General features: G+C 35.8%; 1 protein-coding gene across 1 annotated transcript in view; it reads right to left on the bottom strand.

Annotated features, from left to right (window-relative positions):
* CATSPERB (catsper channel auxiliary subunit beta) overlaps positions 1 to 17,557 on the bottom strand; it is a 124,431-nt gene that overhangs the window by 16,563 nt on the left and 90,311 nt on the right. The window contains exons 17-21 of the mRNA XM_024736277.1: positions 13,692 to 13,882; positions 8,900 to 9,232; positions 3,430 to 3,569; positions 1,067 to 1,264; positions 215 to 325 (exon numbers count right to left, since the gene is read on the bottom strand). Of these exons, the coding sequence (XP_024592045.1) occupies positions 215 to 325; positions 1,067 to 1,264; positions 3,430 to 3,569; positions 8,900 to 9,232; positions 13,692 to 13,882 (973 nt within the window). The remainder of the gene's footprint in view (positions 1 to 214; positions 326 to 1,066; positions 1,265 to 3,429; positions 3,570 to 8,899; positions 9,233 to 13,691; positions 13,883 to 17,557) is intronic.

Below are 17,557 nucleotides of genomic sequence, written 5' to 3'. Positions count from 1 at the left end.
GTAGTAGTAGGAGTAGGAATGAGGGAGGAGGAGAGGGAAGGGGAGGGGGAGAGGGAGGGGGAGGGGGAGAAGAAGTAGTGATGTTATCAGGGCAGATTATGCTTAATGCACCTTCTCATTTAATCCCCACAGCTAGGTCTGTTCATCTGTAATTTTACTGAATGATTTCTTGAATTCAAATGAATACTAGTATATTTGCGGAAAAAATATTTACCTTTGACTTGTGAAATAGGTTTCTCGGTATGGGTTTGCTAGGATCTGCATGATAAAAATTATCTGTGAGTGGAATAGCTATTCCCATATTAGAGGGAGGCCTGTAGTTTATCTGAAAATGATTAAACAAAGTTAGTGTAAAGTTCATTATTATTTACTAAGTCTTTCATTTAAAAATCTTGATTTTCCAGAAAAGCATTCAAAACAAATATTTCACTTTCAGCTCCTGGTATTTAAGTAAATTTCTCTTTCCCCAGCACTCCCTCAACCCATGGTAATACAACTTGGACCTCGTAAATAAGTGAAAAATGTTTTAGAACCTAAAGTAGCTGTCATAAAGTCAATGCAATAAAGTTTAAACACCTTATAAAGAGGCTTAGTGACATATTTAGTAAACAATTCTTCAAGTTTGGTTAATTTTTTTTGTCACAAAGAAAATGGTAAGTAATAAGTTAACAAAGATATTTTAAAAAGAGTCACAGAGTCTGACAAGGCAAAAATTTAAATTGTTCTTATATTGAAATGGGACCTGTAAGATATATCAGCTCAGGATGAGAATGAGTCAACTTAAGGGCAAATAACTGTATATATTGTTAAAGCCCAAGATTATGCCACCATAATATAGCATAAAACGTGATATTAATAATGATAAGACTAAGTTACCAAGAAAAATCATTATTTCAGAAAGTTTTCACATTTTAGTCATCATATCCTCAAAATGACATGAGGATTGAAAAATAACTGGAGTGTTTTGAGCATTTCAGGAAAGAAATGCTAAGACTGAATGGCCAGCCGATCATACAAAAGTAATCTATCACTGGTACCCTTCAAACAATATGCTTAGGTTTCTTACTGGCAAAACTTTGATCATATTAAAACCCTGACTGTCCATGTGAACTCCACTCATCCAGTCTTCCAATGGGATAATTTCACTAGGAATGTGATGCATAGACTTGAGATAACTACAGCTGCTTTTCAACATTGGCACGAATGTTGTAACAAGACACTCAGTCGATGCTCCCCACACAATAAACGCCAGTGAAGTTGAACCCTGGAAATATCCAAATAAATGAAGGTTATTTAAAGTAACTGTTATCGGCTGAACTGTGTCTACTCCATATGTTGAAGTCCTAACCTCCAGTATCTCAGAATGTGATTGTATTTGGAGATAAGGCCTTTAAAGAGGCAATTAAGTTAAGATGAGATCATTAGGGGAGGCTCTAATCCAATATGATGAGTGTCATATAACAACAGGAAATTTGAAAACAGACACACACAGAGGGAAGACCATGTGAAGCCATAGGGAGAAGACAGCCATCTGCAGACCAAGGAGGGAGGCCTTAGAAGAAACCAGCCCTGCCAATGCCTTGATCTTGGCTTCTAGCCTCTGGAACTGTGAGAAAATAAATTTCTGTTGTTTAAGCCACTCAGTCCATAGTATTTTGTTATGGAAGCCCTGGCAAACTAGCACAGTACCCAAGTAAAGAATACAGAAAATGAAAATGAAAAGAAATAGAAAAAGAATGATAATAGAAAATAGAAACAGAATCATAAGTTTGATCATAACGATCTGTTTGAGGATAAATCTTAACAGAAGACATATTCTTTTCCAGGAAGAAATACATTCCAATCTAATTGCCTGTGGGTGACATTTGGAAATGAGCAAGGATCAAGTGTTTATTATTAAATAAACACTATTATTGGATGTAGTTGGATGTAAATCCAACTTAGAATGGCAAGGCTTCCCTCATTCATTGATGAGCATTGACATTTGCTTGGATAATATGAGTAAAATAACTTCCATTGGTATACATTTTGAAAAGAAGATACTCACTTAGCAATCACTGTATTTCACAAAGATATGTTTTTAGTAGAAATTTATGTACAAAAACCATATTTGAACCTTGCATGATACTAAACATTCAACAAAATTTGATAAATTCTGTTTGAAATTTTTAAGTACTTCTTGAAATTAAAAAATGTAGAAATACTAATAATTTTACTGATATAGTAGACTCTAGTAGTTTTGCCTCCATCTCTATACTCTGTAAGCCATTAAAAATAATCTATTTTTAATGAATTTTTGCAAAAACACATTGAACCAGAATCTAAGTAGGGTTCTACTATTAAAGGAAATTTGGGGCGGGTGGCACTAGTTCAATAAGAAATAAGGAAGTAAACAGAAAAATCTAGAATACTGGAGATTCTACAACATAACTGACTCAATTGCTACAATTCAATGGCAGGGGAAGAAAATGGAGTCATACCTACCTTAAACTAAAAGAAACTTAAGAGATTAATAAATGACCACATACTGTGTGACTTTTGTTTGGATGCCAATTCAAACAAACCAACCCTAAACATTTTTTTTTTTTTGAGAAAATTGCGGGAATTTGATTATGGACTGGGTTTTATAGGGTACCAAAAAAAATTGTTTAAAAAATTTCAGGGATGATAATGGCATTCTTGTTATGTGAGAGATAATACACATATTTTTTGGAGATATGTATGGAAGCATATAGGAGTGAAATGACATGATGTCTGCTATTCATTTAAAACTATGTCAGAATATAAACCAAAAAAATTAGAGATGATAAAACAGAAGTATCAAAACCTTGACTATTGTTTAATTTCAGAAATAGGTATATGGAAATTCTTCTTTTGTCTATATCTGAAAATTTTCATGATAAACAGATTGTAGAATTTGCAGAAAAATATTTATTGACACAAAGGGATTAAACTATATAATTAAGTGGAAGGAGCAAATTTTTAAAACTGTATATACAATGCTCTCCCAGTTTTAGGGGGGAAAAAAGGAAAATACTGTAAATTCATAGTGATTGAGCATTTTCTATGTGCCAGACATTGTTTTAGATGGCCTACCTGAATTATCACATTTAATTCTCAAAACAATCCTAAGAGGTAGGTATTATTAGTATCACTTCCATTTTATAGATGAGGAAACTTAGAGTAAAGTAACTTTCCTAAGCTCACAAAAACAGTACCAGCAGTGAAAACTAACTCAGGTAGTCTTTTCCAGAGCTCACTTTTTTAATCTCTATGACATACAGCCTTTTCGTAATTCCCAAAATGTTAAAAGTGTTTAGTCATCCTTGATAGGTAGGATTATGCATAAATTTTCCTTCTTTTTCTTAGCTTATATGCAAAATTTTCTATAATCCATAGATATTTTTTAATAATTAAAGAAAAACTTACTTGACGTAAAGTTTTGCTGGCTGCAGAAATTTCCATTAGATAACTATCAGTGTCATCAAAATGGCCTTCAACTTTAACTTCCAATAAATTTGGGTTTCCAACGACTACTTTCAGTAGTGGGATTTCAAGTGTTCGAACACCTTTGGAAACAAAGCCAAGAGTGAACATGAAAATTTTAAGCAATTTCATAATGACTGGCTGATCAGAATTCTAGAACATCTACAGAATCTATTTATACAGAGTTAACTTTAATAGTTCTTAGAAAAATTTAACTTTGCAAATATTTTCTCCTAATATTTTTCACAGAAATATTGCTCCCCTCCACCCCTCATTCCTCAGCCAGATTCTCAAAGGCAGTCACTTGGATAGTCTTGGTCACACTGAGCTGGCTAACTCAGTAGAGAAACTGAGAATACACGCTCAATTTAAAGGGCCGTCAATCAGTTGCTGCCAAGAGAAAAACCCTAGGCATTTAACACAATACGTCATTAGGCCATTTCCTGCCTTCAGGGCCTCTGTTTGCAACCTCTCCATACTGAGAAATTAAATGGAAAGAGAGATTTGAAAGACCATGTAATCTAATTGCCATCTTTACTAATTAGTAAATCAGAGCTGAGTAGTAAATAAGTTGCCTTAAGTCTCAGCTCTAGCTGTTTCCCTTAAACCAAAGTGATCTGGCCAGTGCTTCCTAAACTATAACTGGGGATTTTGTTAGAATGCCAATTCTGATTTAACAGTTCTGAGGAGGGGGCTGAGATTCCACATCCTGTCCCCTTCATACCTTTATTGAGGTATACTGACAAATGAAGTTGTATATTTTTAAAGTGTATAATGTGGAGATTTGTTGTACTTATACATTGTGAAATGATTACCATAATTAAGTTAATTAATACAGCCACCACCTCACATTGTGTGTGTGTGGTGGGAACACTTAAGATCTACACTCTTAGCAAATTTCAACTATACAGTACAGTATTATTAACTATAGTTATCGTGCTATGTATTATATCCCCAAGACATTTATTTTATAACTGGAAGTTTGTACTCTTTGACCAACATCTGCCCATTTTCTCCATCCTCCAGCCCCTGTCAACTGGCACTCTATTTCTATGAGTTAGACTTTTTTTTTTAAGATTCCACATATGAGTGAGATCACACACTACTTGTCTTTCTCTGGCTTATTTCACTCAGCATAATGTCTTCCAGGTTCATCCATGTTGTTCATCCTTTTTTATGGCTGTATAGTATTTCTTTGTGCATATATACCACATTTCTTTATCCATTCATCTGTTGATGGACCCTTACGTTGTTTCCATACCTGGGCTATTGTGAGTAATGCTGCAATGAAAGTGGGAGTACAGATACCTCTTCGAGATACTGATTTTGATATATACCCAGAAGTGGGATTGCTAGATCATATGGTAGCTCTATTTTTAACATTTTTGAGAAACTTCCACACTATTTTTCACAGTGACTGAACAAATTTATATTCCTACCAAGAGTGCACAAGGGTTCCCTTTACTCCACATCCTCAACAGCACTTAACTATCTCTTGTCTTTTTGATAACAGCCATTCTAACAAGTGTGAGGTGATATCTCATTATAGTTTTGATTTGCATTTCCCTGATGATTAGTGATATTGAATACCTTTCCATATACCTGTTGGCCACTTGCATATCTTTGGAAAAATGTCTATTTAGGTCATTTACACATTTTTAATTGGATTATTTGTTTGTTTGCTACTGAGCTGTATGAGTTCCTTTTATATTATAGATATTAACCCCTTATCAGATACATGCTTTGCAAATATTTTCTCCCACTCTATATGTTGCCTTTTCTTTTCTTTTTTTAACGTTTTTATTGGAGTATAATTGCTTTACAATGGTGTGTTAGTTTCTGCTTTATAACAAAGTGAATCAGTTATACATATACATATATCCCATATCTCTTCCTTCTTGTATCTCCCTCCCTCCCACCTCCCCTATCCTTCTAGCTGGTTACAAAGCACCGAGCTGATCTCCCGGTGCTATGCGACTGCTTCCCACTAGCTATCTATTTTACATAGAGTGTTCTGCCTATGTTTTCCTCTAAGAGTTTGATGGTGTCTGGCCTTACCTTTAGGTCTTTAATCCATTTTGAGTTTATTTTTGTGTATGGTGTTAGGGAGTGTCCTAATTTCATTCTTTTATATGTAGCTGTCCAGTTTTCCCAGCACCACTTATTGAAGATTGCCTTTTCATTTTGTTTTTTGTTTCCTTTGCTGTGCAAAAGTTTTTTAGTTTGATATAGTCCCATTTGTTTACTTTTGCTTTTATTTCCCTTGCTTGTGGTGTCACATCCAAAAAAAATCATTGCCAAGACCAATGTCAAGGGGGCTTTTCCTTCATGTTTTTTTTCTAGGATTTTTATGGTTTCAAGTCTTACATTTAAGTCTTTAATCCGTTTTGAATTAATTTTTGTGAGTGGTGTAAGATAGGGGTCCAGTTTTATTCTTTTGCACGTGGCTGTCCAGTTTTCCCAACACCATTTATTGAAGAGACTATTCTTTCCCCATTGGCTCCCTTGTCAAAACTTAATTGACTGTGTATGCATGGGTTTATTTCTGGGATCTCTATTCTGTTCCATTGGTTTATGCGTCTGTTTTTATGCCATTACCACAATGTTTTGGTTAATATAGCTTTGTAATAGAGTTTGAAATTAAGAAGTGTGGTTCCTCCAGCTTTGTTCTTTGTCAACATTGCTTTGGTTACTCAGGGTCTTTAATGTGAATACACCACATTAACAGAATGAAAGATAAAAATTATTATCTCGACAGATATAGAAAAAGCATTTGACAAAATTCAACATCCATTCATGAATAAAACTCTCAACAAATTAGGTTTAGAAGGAATGTACTTCAACACATATATAGGCCATATGTGACAAGTCCATAGCTAACATCATACTCATACTTATCATACTCAAGCTTAAAGCTTTTCCTCTAAGATGGAGAACAAGACAAGGATGTTCCCCCTCACCACTTCTATTCAACATAGTACTGGAAGACTTACCCAGAGCAACTAAGAAAGAAAAAAGGCATCCAAATCAGAAGGGAAGAAGTAAAATTGTGTCTGTTTGCAGATGACAGAATATTATATTTACAAAACCCTAAAGGCTCTACCAAAACACTGTTAGAATAAAAATGTTCAGCAAAGTTGCACGATAAAAAATCAATGCACAAAAATCAGTTGTGTTTCTATACACTAGCAATGAACTAGCTGAAAGAGAAATTAAGAAAATGACCCCATTTATAGCACTGTCAATAAGAGCAAAATATTAGGAATAAATTTAACCAAGGAGGTGAAAGACATGTACACTGAAAACCATGACACCAGTGAAAGAAACTGAAGATGACACAAATAAGCTGAAAGACATCTCATGTTCATGAATTGGAAGAATTAATATTGTTAAAATGTCCATACCACCTAAAGCAATCTACAGATTGATTGTAATTTCTATCAAAATTCCATTGGCATTTTTCGCAGAAATACAAAAGAAAACCCTAAAATTTGTTTGCAACCACCAAAGACTGTGCATTTCTAACAAGCACCCAAGTGATGCCAATGAAGCTGGTCCAGGAACCACATCTTGAATAGCATGGACTAGGTTTTTCTTCAAAGAGGCAACTGAGTTGATTTGCTGATTATTATTTGTTTTTTCAAACTGAACAAGTTTAAAATATAACAAATTAGTTGTTAAATACAATTAAAGCTACAATAGTTAGAACATTTGGGATTTGTCCTGGAATACAGAGAAATAACAAAGGAAGAGAATTTTTAAAACCCAGAACTGGTCAAAATAATAGGTAAATTGCATTGTTTTTAAAAATCAGTGAAGAAAAAATACATTATTCAATAAGTGATGTTGGAACAACTACCTAACCACCTATAATACACCAAAACAAAGTGTAGATAAATTAAATAATTAGATGGAAAGTTAAAGCCATAAAATTAAAACCCTAAAATTACTTGAAGGAAATATGGACAATTAGTCATATAATCAAAGAGAAAGGATTCTAAGGGTTTCAGAAAGAAGCTTTTTCAGAATATTTAGTTCACAATACTGATGGAAATAGAAATACATGTCTCCAATTTTTTTCAAAGCCTATAATTTTTATTTTTATAAATTGTACTTGGTTATGTTTTTCAAATAAGCTTGTTTTTTTTTAAATAGTGTTTTGTCCTTTCATTATGGTTCATATGCTTTCTTTTATCTCTTTAAGAGTTTTACACATTTTATACTTTACAATTGTTTTTATAGTATCTTTCTGATTTTTCCATTAACTCAAGATTAAAGCTTTGTTTCCTATGCTTGTTGAGTTTCTCTTATGTTGGGTCATTTCCTTACACGGTTTTAAAATTCTTTCCCTCAATTTATGTTCATGAAGATTGATTTTTCTGTGGAATTCCATGTTACCTTGTTTATGAAAGATTCCTACAGAGGGTTTTGTGCTTGCTTATGCTGGGACCCAGGCATTGTAATGATGTCTCAGTTTGGGATTCTTGTATTTGGTGGGTAGTGTCTAGGTGTTACACAGTCTTGGAGTTTGGGTTTTTTACAAGAAATTCTTTGAGTCCTGTGGAGATGACAATCTCCCTACGTCTTTCTTTGAGTTGTTGGGTAGCATTTTCCTTATCCTCTCTTCACCCTTCACAATTTGATGGTTCCAGCTTTACTTAATGTTCTCATTTCCAACTTCCTGCCACAAGGTAGAAATGTCTAAAGGTCTACATCTTCTACTAATGCTTGGGCATTAAAATTCATCCCACTGCCTATATGGCCTATGTCTGAGCCTCAAAACCTTCTAGGAGCCACATATTAGCTAATTTTTTTGACTTTGAGTTCCCTTTTCATTTCTGGTGACAGGATTTTCTTTTTTCCCTCCCCTTCCTTCCATATTTTTCCCTCAATTTCTAGCTCAGTAATTTACTAAAATTTTTTGTTTTATTTCTTTCCAGTACGCCATTCCCCCGTCAGTTTTATATTAGTTTTGTAATAAATAAATATCTTGAAAAATGGAGCAAAGTATAGAATTCTATTTAAAAGTCTTTTTTTTTTTTTGGCTTAAAATAAATACTTGAAATGATTATACCAACACCAAGGTAATTATAATGTTTTCTTTTCAGAGGGCAGCAAAAATCTAAACTAAAATTCTGTGTATATTTGGGCTGGTAATTTAAGCTCATTTATAAAATAAGGATTATAATCTAGCCTTTTAGAGTTGTTATAAACATTAAATTTTAAAATGAATAAAAAAATCATTTAATACAGAGCTTTGTATAAGTGCTCAATAATTAGGGCTAATACTGTTATTGGTAGAATGCCACCTACAACAGAAACCAAAGATAAAGGAAATATCAAAGAGTATATTTTACATTCAAGAAAAGCAATAACATCTCCTTTTGATATTTCCCAATAAAAATAAACTTACCTTTTGTATTAGGTATGACTTTAATTTTTAAAGTATGAGATTTCCCCAGATCAATGTATTTCAGGACATTGAGGGGTAGTGAATCATCATGTTGTTGAAACCAGTAATTACATGGTTTTGAATGTATGTTCCACGTTCGTCCATCCCTTTGTCCAAAGTTGTATAAGAACCAGGAGCCTTGTAGAAAGGTCATATTGTGGGGTACTGTTTCAGGCATGGTAGCGATAGCTAAAGCATTCTCATTATCTAAAATCCTTGTGATCAGGAAGCTGCTGTAACCGGGAATCACCACAGTCTTTTCTATATCCGAATCTTGAAATGCGGAAGTAACACCTGAAGCTAAAACAGGAATGATTTGGTATAAAATAAAACAGCCAATGTTCTCCAAGTAATACTGGTGGACATAACTGAGGAATATACTAGTTGAGTTTTTAAATTATGGTCTTAACTAGAGGACACATTTGCCAGATTTCAGGTTATAATTCAAATTATTTTGTAGAAAGTGTATTGCAAATATGCCAAGCACAGTTTTTACTGTGAAGCTAGTTCTATAAAATTCTCAGCAGAAAAAAAACCACATAGGGCTAAGTAATTATAAGAAATCTGATTTCTTTACCATAGAACTGGTAAAAGCCTTAATAACCCAGAGTCTTTATTGTGATTTTATAAGAGAAGGATAATGTAGCTAGTGTTTTCCCTAGGGCCTAAAGGTCTGCCTATGACATAGCAGATGCTCAATAAATATTTGTTGAATAAATGAATAATTGATTGCTTAAGGAGAGCATGAAGATTTAGAAGAAAATAGGCTTGAGGGCAGGACCATAAGGAACACCATCATGTAAAAATGGGAAGGAAAAAATGACTGGAGAAAATCCATCAGAGAGGATATGAGGGAAGCCAAAAGATGGCTGTTTGAAGGAGAGGGAACTCATCATTTTTAAATGTTTTTGAAACATGTCAACAGTGATACTCACCTCGTTCTGAAAAAATAAGTAGAAGTAGTCAGAAGAGAATCTCATAATTCCCTTCATTATGCACACACGCTCTAATTTTTCCCATTTCAACAAACCAACAAAGATCCTTTCCTACATTCCCTTCAACTACCACGTCATTTCTCTCCTCCGCTTCATTGTGAAATTCCCTGAAAGGGCTGCCTTTATTCACTATCTTCAATTCCTCGCCTCTCAGAAGTTTATAAACCTAACACAATCAGACTTTTGTCTACATGACTCCACCCAACAATAGCTTTTATCAAGGTTACCAATGACTTGACACAGATCCATTGGGCACTCTTCTCTCCTCATCTTACCTCACCTCTTGGCAGCATGTAGCACAGCATCATTCCCTCCTTCTTAAAGTACCTTCTTCACTTGGTTTCTGAGACATGCTCTCTCTTAATTCTTCTCCTAGCAGACCATCTGGTCTTCCTGTTCTCTGACCGCTAACTGTTGGACCTCAGACTTTTTCATTTCTATACCTACACTAGTTTTCCCAGTGATCTCATCTGATCTCATAGCATTAACTACCATATATGCTGACCACTTGATTCCCCCCCCCCTTTTTGAGATACAATTGATATATAACATTAGTTTCAGGTGTACAACACAATTCGATATTTGTATATATTGCAAAATAATAACCACAAAAATCTAGCTAACATCCATCACCACACATAGTTACAACTTTTTTTCTTGTGAGGAAAACTTTTAAGATCTACTCTCTTAGCAACTTTTTGGGCCTCTCACTGTTGTGGCCTCTCCTGTTGCGGAGCACAGGCTCCGGACAGGCAGGCTCAGCGGCCATGGCTCACGGGCCCAGCCACTCCGCAGCATGTGGGATCTTCCTGGACCGGGGCACGAACCTGTGTCCCCTGCATCAGCAGGCGGAATCTCAACCACTGCACCACCAGGGAAGCCCACTCTTAGCGACTTTTAAATATACAATGCAGTGTTAGCTATAGTCACCATGTTTTACATTACATTCCTATGACTTATTTATTTTATAATTACAAGTTTATATCTTTTGATCCCTTCACTGAACCCCCACCTCTAGCAACTACCAATCTATTCTGAGTTTATATATTTGTTGTTTGCTTGTTTTTAGATTTCACATATAAGTGACGTCATACAGTATTTGCCTTTCTCTGTCTGACTTATTTCACAATAATGCCCTCAAAATTCATCCATGTTGTTGCAAATGGCAAGATTTCCTCCTTTTTTATGGTTGAATAATATTTTAATGTATATATATATGAACACACCCAATTTTCTTTTTTTTTTTGCAGTACGCGGGCCTCTCACTGTTGTGGCCTCTCCCATTGCAGAGCACAGGCTCTGGTTGCGCAGGCCCAGCAGCCATGGCTCACGGGCCCAGCCGCTCCACGGCATGTGGGATCTTCCCAGACCGGGGCATGAACCCGTGTCCCCTGCATCGGCAGGCGGACTCTCAACCACTGCGCCACCAGGGAAGCCCCCAATTTTCTTTATCCATTCATCTATCAATGGACACAGGTTTCTTCTATATCTTGGCTACTGTAAATAATGCTGCAATGAACAAGGGGGAGTATATATCTTTTCACGTTAGCATGCTCATTTTCTGTGGATAAATACTCAGATGTGGAATTGATTGATCATATGGTAGTTCTATTTTTAATTTTTTGAGGAACCTTTATGTTGTCTTCCATAGTGACTGCACCAATTTACATTCCCACCAACAGTGCACAAGGATTCCCTTTTCTACACATCCTCCCCAACAATTTTTATTGCCTGTCTTTTTTTTTTAATATTTATTTATTTGGTTGCACTGAGTCTTAGTTGCAGCTCCAGGCTTCCTTAGTTGTGGCTCACCAGCTCCTTAGATGCGGCATGGGGGCTCCTTTCTTGTGGCATGTGAACTCGTAGTTGCAGCATGCATGTGGGATCTAGTTCCCTGACCAGGGATCGAACCTGGGCACCCTGCCTCGGGAGCATAGAGTCTTATCCACTGCACCACCAGGGAAGGCGAAGGTATGTGTTTACTGGTGGATAAATACATACCTGCACCAAAGAATGTATATGTTAACATGTTAAGGCCGAATACATACCACCTTATGTATTAAGGTGGATAGGTATGTATTTACTGGCAGTTTGTTAATTGTTTCCTAGGTGTTTTATACTTTCTCTGTTCCTTTCTTCTTTTGCTCTCTTTCTTTGTGATTTGGTGACTTTCTGTGGTTATCTGTAGTGGCTTAGATTCCTGTTTGTTTTGTGTATCTACTATAGGTTTTTGCTTTGTGGTTACCACTGGGCTTACATAAAACAACTTATATTTGTAATAGTCTATTTTAAGTTGATAACAACTTAAGTTTGAATGCATTCTAGGGATCTACATTTCTATCCCCCCCAATTTATGTTTTTGATATCACAATTTACATATTTTTATCTTGTGTATCCATTAACTAATCATTGTAGTTAGTTTTTTTACTACCTTTGTCTTTAACTTTCATTCTAGCTTTATAAGTGATTAACTACCACATTTACAACATAAGATTATTCTGAATTTTACTATATATTTGCCTTTACCAGTGAAATTTATACTTTCACACATTTTCCTATTACTGATTAGGTCTCTTTTGTTTCACCTTAAAGAAATTCCTGTAACATTTCATGTAAAGCCAGTCTAGGATGATGAACTCGTTTGGTTTTTGCTTGTCTGGAAAACTCTTTATCTCTCCTTCAATTCTCCATGACAACGTTGCTGGTAGATAGATATACTTGGTTGGGAATTTTTTTCTTTCAGCACTTTGACTATATCATGTCATTCCCTTCTGATGTGCAAAGTTTCGGTTGAAAAATCTGCTGATAGTCTTATGGGGGGGTTCTACTGTAGGTAACGAGTTATTTTTCTCTTGCCACTTTTAAGATTCTCTTCTTGTCTTTAACTTTTGACACTTTAATTATAATGTGTCTTGGTGTGGGTCTCCCTGGGTTCATCTTATTTGGAACTCTATAGGCTTCCTGGATCTGGATGTCTGTTTCTTTCCCCAGGTTATAGAAGTTTTCAGCCATTATTTGTTCAAATAATTTTTCTGCTCCTTTCTCTCTCTCTTCTCCTTCTGACTACTCAAATGTATTTCTCCAGTCCAGAGGTCTTTCCTGAACTCCAGACTTGTCTTTCTATATATCTACCTTATTTCTCCACTTGGATGAGTAACAGACATCTTACATTTAATAGGATCTCTCACCTGATTATTGCAATAGCCTCCTAACTGATTTCTCTGCTTTCCTTCTTGCCCTCTCTCTGTCACATGCCCAGTCTGTTCTCAACAGAGCAGCTAGTTCAATCATGTCACTTTCTGCTCAAAACACTCCAAAGCCTTGCCATTTACTCAGAGTAAAATCAAAATCCTTATAATAAACTATACTAACTTTTGCTATGTATCTATCATATAATCCTCTGAAATAGAAATATGCTACATGACAGTGATTCAAAATTATTTCATTATGTAGGGTAAAGTCTGGACTTCTTGACTTTTCTCACTGTTCCTGAGCACTGTTAAAGACAGAATAACATCATATTATAGAAATAAATGATAGGTGTTACTATTGATGAAATATCAATGAAGTGATAGCTAGGTTTCATTATATTAGAAATAAAGAATTCCTCCAGGAATCTAAGTATATGTAGACTTCTGTAGATTACCAATTGGACTAAATTTTGAAATCTATTGTTCTATAAAAGAGCATGAACACTTTTCCCAAAAGATAATTTCTCATTTTCCCCAGCCATCAGAGAGATATATTACTACACTTACTTTGTAATTGAAGAGTAAGCTTATAGGAGAAATTTCCAGCTTGATTAATGGAAAGGGAACTAGACAAACAAGAGCTTTCATTCACTTCCTCTGTTCCAAAAGGATCCACAATTTCTGCAATAACTGACGACAAAAATCCTTTAGGAGTGTTATGTGGCAATATCTTTCTTATGTAAGCTGTTCCAGTTTTCCTAAAAACAAACCAACAAATATCATGCAACTTGGATAAAACAGTGGCTTAAATTAGCAAGTTCATAACCATATAATTTATAAATAAAATTTACCACAAATGGCTAACAAATGAATATTTGAGTAACGTTTGTTCAACCTCATTAGTAATCAATGAAATGTCAATTACAACAATGGGATATGATTTTTCACCTATCAAATTAGGAAAGGTTTTTTAAAGGCAGAGTTTAATAGTGGTAAGAATTTAGTGGAGATAGGCACTAATGGGATTGTAAACTGGTACAAGATGCCTAGAAAGCAATTTGACATTACGCGTTAAGAGCCCTAATACTATTTTTTTCACACTCTGATTCCATAAATCTACCGATAGGTCTCTATCCTAAGGAAAGAACTTGAAACACAGAGGGGGAGGGGGAGAAAAGCTTTCCATACAAAGATGTTCATCACAGCATTATGATAAAAGCTAGAAATAAAAATGCCAACAATAGGAAAATTAAGTAAATGATAATACCTGATCTACTTAGGCAAAATACATCTATTAAAATGCTACTTACAAAGAGTTTTTAATTACCTAAGGAAAGTGGTCACATTATAATGTCAAAATGAAAGAAGCATAGTGAAGAATGTTGAAATGCATGTTGAAAAGGACTAATCAGTAATTCATCAAGGTGTTAACAGTCATGATTTCAATTGTCTTCTTTATATTTGCCTTTTAGGAAATTTCTACAGTAAGCATGTGCTTTATAATCAAGAAAAAACATCCATTTTTAAAACGTTAAGCTAAGATATCCATGTGCAAAAAATAAATCTACACAGAGACCTTACACCCTTCACAAACAATTTAACTCAAAATAAATTACAGACTTAAACATAAAATGCAAAACTCTAAAACTCCTAGAAGAGAACATAGGAGAAAACCTAGATGAACTTGGGTATGGCGATGACTTTTTAGATACAACGCTGAGGACACAATCCATGAAAGAAAAAAATTGACAAGCCATACTTTATTAAATTAAAAACTTCTGCTCTGTGAAAGACACTGTCAAGAGAATTAGAAGACAAGCCATAGACTGGGAGAAAATAGTTGTGAAAAACATATCTGACAAAGGACTGTTATCCAAAATAAACTGTAGGGGAGGAATAAAACCTCTTTTTCCTCTACCCTCCTAGGTTCTGTGCCTGGGACCCTAGAAATTAAACTGATGAAAGCCAGATTAACAATAAAAAATGAACACTTGATTAATGTGTGTCACGCTTACACAGGGGAGACACCTCAGTGATGAGTAACTCAAAGGGGTGGTTGGAACCTGGAGCTTGTCTAGCATCTTAATAAAGAACAATAAATTTGTGGAGAAGTGACAAGACAAAGAAAAAGGGGCTAAGGCTTTTAGGGGTGGCAAACAGTGAAAAAGTAAGTATATGGGAGAAACTATTGGAAGATAAGGGTTGTTTTTAGGAACGCTTCTTATGCAGGTTCCCCTCAGTGTCTCTGAACTGGTAAGAGTCTCCAGTTGTCTCTGGTGATTAGGAATCATCCTGCCTTTCTTGGTAGAGAGGTGGAGGGCAAGGGATTTTTTCATATGTCTGCTTCTTCTTAATTGCCTTAGGCTAAAAATAATCTTTATGCCAAAGTGGTATATTTTGGATTGCCATATGCCAATCCCCTACAGTACAAACAACTCTTAAAACTCAACAGTAAGAAAAGAAACAGCCCAGTTAAAAAGTGGGCAAAAGGTCTAAATAGACACCTCACTGAAGAAAACATGCCGATGGCAAATAAACATATGAAAAGACGCTTATACGCATAATATATCATCGGGAAATGCAAATTAAAACAACAACGAGATACCACTATACGCTCATTAGAATGGCAAAAGTCCAAAATATTGACAACACCAAATATTGGTGAGGATGTAGAGAAGAGGAACTCTCATTTATTGCTGGTGGGAATGCAAAATGGTACAGCCACTTTGAAAGCCACTTACCATAAGATCCAGCAATCAAATTCCTTTGTATCTATTCAAATGAGTTAAACACAAAACCTGAACAAGGATGTTTATGGCACCATTATTCAAAATTGCCCAAACTTGGAAGCAACCAAGATGTCCTTCAGTAGGTGAATGGATAAAAAAACTGTGGTACATCCAGACAATGGAATGTCATTCAGTGGTAAACAGAAATGAGTTATCAAGTCATGAAAAGATATGAAGGAAGCTGAAATGCATATTACTAAGTGAAAGAAGCCAATCAAAAACTACACACTGTGTGATTCCAACTATATGACATTCTGAAAAAGGCAAAACTATGGAGACAGTATAGATGTCAGGGGTTAGTGGGGATAGATGGATGAATAGGCAGAGCAGAGAGGACTTTTAGGGCAGTGAAAGTATTCCATATGATATTAATAGTATAAGGTGGACACGTGTCATTACATAATTGTCAAAAGCCATAGAATGTACAACACCAAGAGTGAACCCTAATGTAAACTATGGGCTTCAGGTGACTGATGATGTGTCAGTACAGGTTCATGGATTGTAACAAATGTACCTACATTATATTATAGTATAGTGTCCTACACTATGGTGTAGGACATCAATAGTGAGGGAGGTATGTGTGGAGAGGGGGTATATGGGAACTCTACTTTCTGATCAGTTTTGCTGTGATCCTAAAACTGCTCTTAAAAAGTAAAGTTTATTACCGTAATTTAAAAAAATTAACCTCTTTGTATCTGAAGTCATTGACCAATAGCCAGGCTATTACTGAACCTGTCTTACCACTTCTTCCACCACTGGTGAGGTAAATGAGCCTCTTGTACTCAAGTGTCTAGGATGGCTTTTGGGGGTAATCAAGCTCCAGTCTTCCAGGAGAGGTAAGAAGTCAGCTTTTAAAGGAGGGAATGGGGTTTGGGCAATGAAGGATGGGCTTAAAATTAGGAGTCAGGGAGTTCCTGAGGTGGAGAGTAATATCTGTTGAGGGGGGAAAACACTGCAAAAAGACAATCACCATCAAACTTAACTGCCTGTAATGCTAAGCTCCCATTCCAGTACCCATGCTGTTTCCCCAGCCCACTGCCCTCACCCCATGCCAATGAAGCTGCTTTAATCAAGGTTACTACAGCCTGGAATGTTGCCACATCCAAAGGTCGCTTCACTTCTTTGTTCTTATTTTACTCAGTCTCTCAGCTGCATGGGTCACTGTGGTCCACTCCATACTTTCCAAAACACCCACCTCCCTTGGCTTATAGGATCCCACATTTCCCTGGTTTTTCTCCTATCTCACTGGCTGCTCCATCTTGGTTTTCTTGGCTGGGGCCTCCTCTTCTGCCTAATCTCTCTTCCTGGAGTGCCCAAGGCCTTTTCTTCCCTACAGACATCCATTTATGCAGGAACAACTGTCAAATGAAGAGCTCCTCTCTGACCTTGTGTGCTATGCATTAGTACATCCATGCAACTGCCAACTTCACATCTTCACTTGGGTACCTAACAGGCATTTCAAAATTAATATTTCTAATATGGAACTCTCACTCACCCTGACTAACTCTGCATTCCTCGTCTCATAAAATGACAGCATGATCTACCTAGCTGCAAACCAAAAACCTAAGTAGTTCTTGATTGCTCTCTTGCTAATACCCACACCAGGCAATCTGTCATCAAATCCTGTCTTTTCTCAAGTGCACC

Source organism: Neophocaena asiaeorientalis, unplaced genomic scaffold (assembly GCF_003031525.2).
Source record: "Neophocaena asiaeorientalis asiaeorientalis breed wild unplaced genomic scaffold, Neophocaena_asiaeorientalis_V1.1 scaffold152, whole genome shotgun sequence".
In the NCBI taxonomy this organism is placed as follows: Eukaryota; Metazoa; Chordata; class Mammalia; order Artiodactyla; family Phocoenidae; genus Neophocaena; species Neophocaena asiaeorientalis.
This window is presented reverse-complemented; position numbering and strand designations above follow the sequence as displayed.